This window comes from Salvelinus fontinalis, chromosome 21, assembly GCF_029448725.1.
Source record: "Salvelinus fontinalis isolate EN_2023a chromosome 21, ASM2944872v1, whole genome shotgun sequence".
NCBI classification, from domain to species: domain Eukaryota; kingdom Metazoa; phylum Chordata; class Actinopteri; order Salmoniformes; family Salmonidae; genus Salvelinus; species Salvelinus fontinalis.
The window spans coordinates 26,015,331-26,026,304 of NC_074685.1; the positions used below are offsets into that span (position 1 = coordinate 26,015,331).

A 10,974-nucleotide genomic window follows, 5' to 3' on the forward strand; every position below is an offset into this window, starting at 1 on the left:
CTCCTTTGTCGCAACATAACATGTTTTGTTGTTAATTATCAAATATGCCAAATCATTATTTTTGTTTGTAATGACCTTGTATGGCATTAAACTATACATCAGACATGTTACTCTATGTGTGACTAATGATCAATGTCATTCATTCATTAATTGATAAGTTGAAAAGTGAGCCTTTGACACGAGCAATGATTGCATGCAGGACCATTTTGTAATTTCTTCTTTAGAGAATAGGACGCCCATTACCAAACCTTGAATAACCCAACTTTCCTTGGATGTAGGCCTATTCATTACATCTTGCAACGGAAACCGTTTAAGAAACTAACGGAAGCAAACGGAACGAAACGTGGACGGACCTATACCTTCATGTGTCCAATAGAAACTCTCCTTTCATTGAAAACATTTTCAGTTTGGAGTCAACGTTTTTTTTTTTTTTTGCAACAGACGAAACGTTTGCAACAGATTAGGCAGTATTGAATACACTCCCAGGTTGTTGTTGATGATGATGACGATGATGATGATGATGATGATGATGATGATGATGATGATGATGATGATGATGATGATGAACAGCCTACTTGTATTCCATTTGCAAAAAAAATAGTGGCCCTGTATTTGTCAAGCATGGATTTGGAAAGATATGGCTGAGTCACGTTATTACATGAAATACCTTTATTTGCACATATATAAAAGTAATTATTTTTTACTTCAAATCCCCCTCTATAGCTCCGACTTAAGCTGTTTGAACAGTTTGACAAAAAGTTATTTCAGCTAATGGGGGCGAGGAACGAAAAACGATCCAGAAATACGAGAACCACTCCACAAATTAATATCTGCAATATACATTTTCACCAAAGAGAGTAACAAGGTTTCCACGGTTTGATACGAAATAACATAAGTAATCCACAACGTCTGCTTAAATACACCTAGCAAATCAACAGGCGAAAGACCCAAATTGGCAACCGACTCAGTCTTCAGTCATTATCTGTTTAGCAAAAGTGAAGGGTTTGCAAGGATACATTGCTACTTGATAAATTGATTTCCTCTTACTCTGACTCCAAATTGAATATAATTGGGCAAAACTGAAACAAAAAAACTAAAAACATTATGATTTGAGATTTTAAATACATTTCGTTACAATTTGGTATTGTATGTTGTTTCTCTCATGGACCTTCATTATTCCCATCCAGATTATCACTGAAATTATAGAAAACGAGCCTTTAGCTCTGGCTAATCTATAGCTTTTTTGTACTGGATCACCGTCATCTGAAGGAAATAAAAATGGATGAATAAAAAATATCTTCAAATCAAGAAGTATTCGTATTTACATGTCTATAGCCTATGTCTGGTGATTATTATTTTCATCGTTTGAAAAAAGGGAATGAAACGCAACTCGTCTTTGTAAAGAGAAATAGAACGAAATTATAGTTGTTATGAAATGCCTTTGGATCATCGAATTAGCTACTCAACTAAACTTGGAATGCTGTTTCAGTTTCCAGACCAATGCATTGGTTTGTTATGCATGTTTTTTTTTTTATATAATCGTATCCTGACAACTTAGCATAATAATAATAATCATGTTAATAATGATATTTTTATGATTCTGAGTAAAAGTGCCATTGTCATAAGCCTTGGTGCCAGCAACGATTATTTCAGTAAAACTATCGTGCCCTTTCTGATGTAGCCCACACTGAAGGTATGGTAAACAAAAATATAAATATATAAGTTAAATGCATAGAGAAAAATAAAGAAATAAATAAAGAACTTCAGCATGGTAAAAACCTGTCCACTTTAGATAGTTCGAGATTCAGTCATGAAGTTCATTGTTTAATGCCATGACTTCTTTTGTCACCGTTTTAAATAGTTTTTTTTTCTCTATCACATAGAGTCCTAGTCTGCCAGGTATGGCATATATCCGGAGCGACCGGCTCACCGCTGCTGTGTTGGCCGGGGAAGCACACCGGAGAGAGGTGGGAGAGGGGGTGGTTCACTACCCGCCTGCAGACCATGCAGAAGAATCCGCGGAACGAGAGGTCGTTGCAGAGCCGGAGGGGGCGCTGAGGGCCCTCTGTACAGGTAGAGCGCCGCTCCGGGGTCCAGGTTGGACATCAGGCTTTGAGGGTAGAAATAGGGCGACGGAAACATTCTCTGAAGGGCTGAGTAATTTCCAGCCTCCGCTAACAGTTCCAGTCCAACCGCTGTCTGCCTCTTCCACTTTGTTCTATTCGGAGAAGAAACAGTGGATGTTAGTAAGGGAAATTCTCATCATAAAGATATAAACAAGTTTGAAAAGTGCAGTTAGAATCGTTTTATCACATGACTCTGAAGTTTAGAATTCAATCATATCTGCACTGAGTAAAAATGCAGTTTGGGAAAAACCCATTGAAAATGCATGGACAAAATAACATAGGCTGCATGGTTCAATTTAAACGAAATATATTTTTTCTTAATGGATTTAGGCCTGCTTTGTAATAACAAGCGTTACCAAAATGTGGTGTTTTGAGTGCAAAGTTGAGGGTCAGTTCAGAGTCAGTTGGAAACATCTGTAGCCTACGCAATATCATAGCGTGCATTCACTTTCGGTTGGGATCGTATTGGTTTCATCATGTGGTCTGAAATGAGTCTAATTCTTCTATGTTTCAAAGAAAGATCTAAACTGTAGTTGTACTCAGTTACGCACTTCAGTTATTCTGATAAATCAGTCCTCGTCACTTGTATTCACGCGGAGGGTTCATCTGTCAGATTGTCAATTGAAAGCACTCCTCAATCAGGTCAATTATTCATCATTATAATAATTGAGTAAATATAGTAGTGTGGCTGAATTATTGATATGGCATAGGCCTACATGCAACGATATATTATTCATGCACAAAGTGTTGTTTTTTTACCCATTTATTAATATCGTTTTGCTGTCTGAATGTCATAGCTTCATTTGAAAACCATTTAGATTTTTGTCTCTCAAAAATTGCTTAAAACATTCTAGTCTCTAGTCTAGTAGAAGGTTATTTGTCCGTATTTGAATCACATTGTTCAAAAGGTTTCACGCAGTGCCAAATTGTCAATATTTTATGATGGTTTTGTTTTATATGTCTGTTCTGTTTTTTCCTTTATTCTTAAGGAATTGATGCAGTGTGCGCAAGTTTTGAGAAAGAAATTGGAGCTCATATGTGACCAATGAGTTTGTCTGACTGACATGAGAAAATCATTCTGTCTGGAGGTGAAGAGCGTTTACCCTAATATCTTAATGATACAAGTGCAGGTGCGCACACACACTACCATTGTTGGCCTACTATGCTCACTGCATTCTACCATTAGGCACTATCAAAATACTTCTCGTGATTTTAAATTGTTATAATTTGTGTAATTACACTAAAGGCAACCAAGCGGCCAGTTTACCTCCTGTTCTGGTACCAGGTTTTGACTTGTGTGTCTGTGAGGTTGAGGGAAGCGGCCAGCTCCATCCTGTCTTGCACGCTCAGGTACTTCTGCCGTTCGAAGCTGCGTTCGAGCTGGGCCAGCTGGTGGTCAGTGAAGGCTGTTCGCGCCTTCCTGGGTTTCTTCATCCGAACATGATGCGGACTGTCCCTACTGCTCGAGATCTCTCGGTCTCCTTCCTCTTTCACTGCAAACACAAGAATATGATACATATGAAAAACTCTAATTTACAACAATATCTCAACTGTTCATAAAGCCTAGAAAGTGATGGGTAGGGCCTAATCAAAAAGGAATATAGTCCTCGGTTGTAGACTATATGCCCATTTATGAAAGGGATTGGGATTCCGTTTAAATGTTACATTTACAAACGGACTTAAGCCTATTTCAAAGTTTAACTTTTTCATACAACTTCATAGCCTTGTTTGGGTGTTGTGTTGGAGGACTTTAGGCCACTCTCCATTTGATTAAGACTGTGCTTAGTTTTTATGAAGACGTAGCCTAGGCCTATTTACAAATGAATATTTTTTGTATATTAGCACATTGTTTTTGCAATTGGATGTGTGTAACATTCCCCTTTGTTCTATTATTTCCTTTGCTGTCGTGTTGGGGTTAAAATTGTAGTATACATTCTCAGTTTATTCTCCCCCGTTCCCTCCAAAAAGAGGAGACGCGACGTGAGAGCTCTTGCTAGTTGAATAGTTGAGTCGTCTCTCAAGAAGCACAATAATCCGGCTAATTGAGCCACAGGGGAAGGGCGCCTTTCAACCGCGACCGGAGAAACTTCACAGGGCCGCGGATGAGAGCGAAATAAAGAGCCGGCCGGCCTTGCGCGTTACAAATCTGATTAGCACTGGGACAAATTACATCAAATCCCCGAAATATTAGAAGGCGGATTCGCTGAAATCAAAGCAGTGCACTACTCCCTACAAGGGCTTTGGAGCTGAATTGACTGCGTTGATATGACAATCTGTTACACACACACGCACACCACACACCTCACACACACACACACACACACACACACACACACACACACACACACACACACACACACACACACACACACACACACACACACACACACACACACACACACACACACACACACACACACACACACACACACACACACACACACACACACACACTGTATCCAAAGTATATTGATGTCGTTCATGTTCATGTTCCTTTTTAAAAACTGAACTGAAGTCAGGACTTTTGTAAAACCCTTGCTATTGATTGATGTAATAACATTGTTCACTAGTAGGCTATAAATAACATGTCAATTACATTATTCACATTAATAAATATTCGAATGAATATTATTATTATTATTAATATTAATAATAATAATACAATACAATACATAATAATATAGGCCTATCCTCATTACACCGTTTTGTGTCACTGTAAGATGGCATTTTCTTTTAATCAATAAAGGGGTAGATAAATGTATTGTTTTTGTTATATAAGTTAATCAAGTCAATATTTATTAGGCCTATTATATATTTGTTTTATTTTTCTAAGCACATTTCTAATGACTATTTCCTGCAAGCAGGAATTGTCCTCACAATACCAACGGTTGACTTATTTGTATGCAGGCGCTGCTTCATTAAACTGTCAATGGAGATGACATGTCTGTTATGGCTGACATGATTGGAAACAGACAGACCCTTGATGGCATTTATCTGGAGGCAACCCTGTCATCTTTTCCCATGCAGCTCTTCTCTTGCCTCCCTGACATCAACGGATGCTTTCAAGACGTCTGCTAATGCAAGCAAGTGCGTCTGAAAGGAAAACGGTTTGACACCTAATGTTTATCCCCCAAATCATTGGAGAATATCAACAGTGTGGATTCCATAATTTAAGAAAATAATAGGCTAGTGTCTTCCTTTTCAATGATCCGTTATAGGCCTACTGTAGCTATAGACACCTTTTAAAAGAGCTTTAGAGTTCAAGATAATATTGTTGATCAACTTTCATCATTTGCCAGCATTTTTTATATATATTTTTTTTTGTTGGGGGGGATTAATTAATCTCTTATTGAGTTTACTAGGATAATGTAAAAGTGTATAATTTGATATTTGATTAGATACATTTTATAGGGGATTCCTTTTGTAAAAAGATTCTAGCCTAGGCTATAGCCTACTTTCAGTATTTGCCTTCCGAGGCTAATCACAATTTACAACCATAGCCTAATTAACCGAGCACTACATCTTCAGAAACACTTTGAAACATGGACAGGTGTTTAAACACGTTCAATTATGATAAGAAAATATTGAGTTAGAATTAATGATATAGCAAATCAACTGCATAAAGCTCACACAAATACAACGGATATGGAACAGTAGGACTACAACAATTCCATTAGAATTAATGTGACAAAGTCTAATTGATTTATAAACATTAATCTGGTTTACATCACTATTTTACCTTTGTATTCGCTGTCTGACGATGAGTTGCTATGGATTTTGTCCATGTAGTCATCTGCGAGCTTGGAGGCAAGTCGCCCCGTTTCTTGAGTTGGCTGGCCATTACTGGAGTATGGGGCGCAGGCGGCTAGCGGTTTGCAGTCAGCTAGAATATCTCTGATCAGAAAGGATGAGGTGACCGTCCGCGGCTGTGACCCGGCGGAGATCTGTCCGTGTTGGAGATGGGGTGGCAACCCGATAGCATGACCTTGCCTCTGCAATGCCTCATCCACACACTCCCTCCTCGGCGACGGGGGAGACGAGCAGCCGCTCTCTAGTTCAGACCTCGGGCTGAACTCCAGCGGAGACCGGCACTCTCCCACCAAACTGTCCCCTTTCGACATGACCGGACTTCCAGGTCTGTGGGAAAGTAAAGAGTCGATCCCAAAGCTGGACCCATTGGTGGATGCCTCCATTGTTTACCAGCACAGCTAAGTTCTTCGAGGCCTTAACTCAAACTATCATTGGTATTCAAGGCAAGCAAGTTCAGATGATTGCTGAGATGAGACTTTGCCTGAATTTATCCAGCAGGAAAATCCAAAAATGATTCGGAAATCACATATATTCACCCAAGATGTTTTCTCCTCTTCTTAATTTATTATTATACTTGTCAAAATAGCAACATCTCCGGGTTCTCGAAGTTATATAAGAGTAGGCTACAAAATCGACCCTGCATCCAACTATTTTGTCCTAAATACAACACTATTCATCAATTCGATGCAGCTAGGCTCTGTTGGCGAGTTTGTCCATATGTTTTCTTTTTTAGAAAACGGTACGAAACGGTACGACTTCTAAATTATTGATCGACTTATTTCAAATATTGACAAAAAAACTGCAATGATTAGAGGCAGTGAAGCAGCGTTAGTGCAAGTTAAATAGGCAAGCGATTCAGCACCACCTTTCAGCACCACGGACAGAGACAGCCGCGAGTATTGCAGGTGGAATTCAAGACCTGCAAATGACGCAGAGCGAGGACACAATTGCTGAAATTGTCATCACTTAAAAAGTAGTTCGCTGGTGTGACCCGTGTTGCGCTCGATGGTAGAGGAAGGTAGAGGTATTCTACGCCAGCAGAAAGATGCAACAAGAGACTCGAAACGGGTGGGCTGCTGCAGTCGAGAAGATGCGCACAGTAAAACAGTGGTAACGCGGGTTAAATAGACACAACTGGGATAATGTGAAGAAAATCTCAAAAAATGGAACTTGAGGAAAACTCAGGAGCTACGTTTTTAAGGACGCCCCGTCCACGTGAGTCCCTAGTGACAAGTCTTCATTGGTTGAGGGGGCTTTTTGGGTGTTGACGGGTTTGCGGAGAGGAAGGTAGACCCCCCCCACACACTCACTCACCCCCTCCTCCTTGCCCCCTCTCTTTGATTAAAAGAGACACTGAATTCATCAGGAGACTCAGATCCAACTGTTTACAGGCAATTTTCACACTGTTTGCTTTCATTACATCATTGATGAGGCTTATAATGGGGTTATTATGTGGAGCTGGTAGGTCTTTTCTCTCGTCTCTCTTTACGCGCGTGTTCAGTCAAAACTTTACAGGCTTTTTTTAACATTATCGGCATTTTCCCACTTTTGCATTTATTGGCAAGTTTCAGAATTTAGGTTCATTGTTTTTCAATTTATGTTCACGTTGTTTTTTAAATATCAAAAGGCTTTTATTGACGTTAGTTGACACAGATCTGCTGTTATATGCTGTTGCATGGGGTATATTTTTCTGGTTCAAAATATATACCGAAAGGAATTGTATATTATTATTATTATAAATGTTGTTGTTATTGTGGTAATGTTATGAGGAATGCATATAATTTCTTTCTTTCATAAACTTAATGTAGCCTACATTCATTTCTAATGAATTGAGGACCCATCCAGAGCTATTTTCTTGAATTTCAACCTGTAAGCTCAACGTTTCAAAAATCATTCTAACCCAAATTCTATTTTTATTTTATCGGATAAATGTGTTGTTTTTGCACTGTGCATCGAGAGCAAGTGAATTTCATACATGCACAATTCAGCCTCAGAATCCTACTCCACACACTTTTCTGGGAGTGTACAAAGCACCAGCATCGAATAGGCAACGTTTAGCTCATAATACGTATCTAATAGTAATACAATGCTAATGAGGGATAATAGTCCGAACAGCATGCGCTGAAAGGATGGCGTGAGCAAACTTTAACGTGCATGAAATACCATTGTCTACATTTTCGCTTCTATTTCCAAAACAGTTAGCCCCACATGACTCCCCGACAGGCCCTAATAATCGAACCCCCCATGTGACCACCAGATTGGAGGCGCGCGTCGGTCTCAGACACCGGCAGGTTAGTGAATCCGCTCCCCGCTCCCATGGGGTCCTATCGCGGCTGCAAGCTGTCACATTGAGGCGGGGACAGAGATGGGAAAGAGTAGCCTACACACCCATCCTGACGTTGCCTTTCTTAACAATTGACTCGGGCTCCGTAGGTGGGTTATGGAGATTGCTTTCCAACAACTCCTTTTCCTTGCCATATTTTCGAAAATATAATGAATGGCCTATATATTTTTGTTGGTCTATCCATTTCACAAATCAAATCTGGCATGTGTTTACAAATATGGATGTAGTTTCTAATCTTCAGATTGACAACTACATGGCTATATAAAGTAGCTTACATAAAATAGTTACAATAGTATGAAAAATAATTCAAGTGGAAATGCATTGCTGCTCCAAATGGGATTGAATCTGTCTTTTGTATAAAATGTGAGTCATTACATTTGTGATTTTATATTTCTGAGCTTCCCTTGCAAGAGTAATTTAAAGTAATTGTATGTACACCTCCCCACTTTATCGAAACAATTCCTCACATGGGAATGAGAGTAGACTGTAGACGTGTGTGTCTGTGCCTGTGCGTGTGTGTGTGCCTGTGCGTGTGTGTGTGTGTGTGTGTGTGTGTGTGTGTGTGTGTGTGTGTGTGTGTGTGTGTGTGTGTGTGTGTGTGTGTGTGTGAAGGAGAAGGATGGGTCTTTGTGTAATGACGTTAGCTGCTGGTTTTGGACAAGTGTTTGGTCAGAGGAAGTAGAGATTTGCAGCCAATGGTATGACTGTGAGTCGGTGTTGTTGACATCACAAATCCCCAATGTGTGGAGGATGGATTTCAGATGAAGTTTGTTTGTGTGTGTGTTAATGTTTGAGAGATCTAAAGTATATGACGCGCAATAATACTGTAACATTTCCTGTCTAAAACTGAAAAAATTGTGGTCAAATAGGACATTGTGGATAAAACCCAAAATATGTTTCTTGCACACACTCTTGGGTGGTTGTCAGTTGTTTGTTGTATAAAGGTCGATGTACTGCTAAATATGGTCTGTCCATTTTTTTTCAGTTTATGTAGCCTAACTAATAATTGTGTATCTGAATAATATGTGCATAACCAATGGTTTGCCATGAGGATTCTCTCCTTTCAATTAGGGGTTAATGCTTCAGTTAATGGTTTCCTCATGTTGCAGAAAGTGCAGCGGAAATTAAGAATATTTATAGATCTGGACTAGATGTCACCTATGTTCATATTTTGTTTCTGGACACTAACTCATTTCTGCTGCTGCAAATCCTTCTCCACTGTGAGTAATAACACTTACTGGGACTTATCACTCTAGGAAATGTGGTAAAAAAACAATGTGGAGCTTTTTATTTATTCATTCGTTAAATATATATCTAGATTTGTTTTGTAAAATCTTGGCATCTCTATCGTTTTGGAACATAGAGTAAAACATCGCTTTCAAGAGGAGATATGTAAAAAGATGACTTTACACAACAAACAAATAGAATGAAAAAAAAAACTGGCAGGAATAGGCACACACCTGGACCAGTCAGGGATGCAAATTATGCACCTTAAAAAGCCATCAGGTATGGGACTTGACAGAAAATAATGAGAATCGCTGAATCTTTTATAAGGTTAACACTCACATTTCCCAGTCAGCTGTCACACAAGAAAGAATTTAGCACACGTATGCGGGCAAAATAAACCTTCATCGTCTCATTAAAGCTGACAGGGCCCAGGACCGGCAGCTCTCAGCGCCAGGCAGCGCACCACCTCGTTTTGTGTTGGTAATTTGCAGCGGAGACAGACCTCTCGCCACCAGAAAGGGAGCGGTGGAGAGAGGGGAGGTAGAAATTACGAGGAGCGCAAGAGTGAGGGAGAGGGAAGGTAGGCCTTGGGGGAGGGTGGAAAGATGGCTAGCACACCAGGAGTCTGATTCTCCTCTAATTGGAAGCATTGGGCATTGTCAACTGAGGATTTTCAGCCGGTCACTGACAGGTAGAGCAGTCAGGTTGATAGCGCACTTGTCAGCCCAAAAGACCAATACAAACAAACCGCTTTTGATTTAATTGGAGAGGCCTAGCCTGTGTATATGTTACCTTATAACCTTGTAACATATGCTTATGGATGAAGACAGTGATGAAAATATACAGCTGACTGAAGACTGGATACTGGGCATTTGTGTGGTTGAGTCCGTTTCTGTGGTATCATGGACTCTTAAAACAAAATGATGAAACTTTGTTGCTTGTTGCTGAAACAAGCAAGGTGTTGTAGCAAACAAGTCTTCGGTTGCCTAGGCAATTCCCCACTACCTGCAGCAGCAGCACACATATAAATAGAATGAATAGAAGGTGCTTGAAACCTCTAACCCCGGCAATTCGACTGGTAAACTCATCATGGGTACACTCTCTATGGCTGCTTGGAATTGTGATGTAATTTTCATGGTAATGTAGAATGTTCATTCAAATTATGTTAACTGATGTGGCTCATACAATGGAACATATTTTTTGTATTGCCAGTCGAGTTGAATCAACAAATCACAGGACATATTGATGGATACACTTCCTGCTTTTACTTCCTGCTTTGTTCCTATGGGTACACTCGCAATGGTCACCAGTCCACCCATTATGCCATCATTGGGGCAACTTAAATGGGGATGCCCATTCTATTCATCCTTATTTCTGTTGCAGCACATGCAGTCAGCAGCGGAGGAGAAAATGTGATATTTTTTAAACTTTATGTTTATTAAAACAGTTATTACAGTGACCACGGTC

The 10,974-nt window shown here is 39.7% G+C and overlaps 1 protein-coding gene across 1 annotated transcript; it reads right to left on the reverse strand.

The window, feature by feature from the left end:
* Positions 1–651: 651 nt before the first annotated feature.
* On the reverse strand, positions 652–7,187 carry barhl1b (BarH-like homeobox 1b). The gene is made up of 3 exons (XM_055874472.1): positions 5,866–7,187; positions 3,394–3,619; positions 652–2,218 (listed from the first exon to the last, which is right to left on the reverse strand). The coding sequence occupies exons 1-3, from the start codon at positions 6,317–6,319 to the stop codon at positions 1,927–1,929; spliced, it is 972 nt and encodes a 323-aa protein (XP_055730447.1). The 5' UTR covers positions 6,320–7,187; the 3' UTR covers positions 652–1,926.
* Positions 7,188–10,974: the final 3,787 nt, after the last annotated feature.

Coding starts and splice junctions, on each gene's coding strand:
- barhl1b (XM_055874472.1), bottom strand. CDS start 6,319: ATGGAGGCATCCACCAATGGGTCCAGCTTTGGGATCGACTCTTTACTT. Junction 3,620..5,865: donor GTCAGACAGCGAATACAAAG/GTAAAATAGTGA, acceptor TTGTGTTTGCAG/TGAAAGAGGAAGGAGACCGA. Junction 2,219..3,393: donor ACCTGGTACCAGAACAGGAG/GTAAACTGGCCG, acceptor TTCTCCGAATAG/AACAAAGTGGAAGAGGCAGA.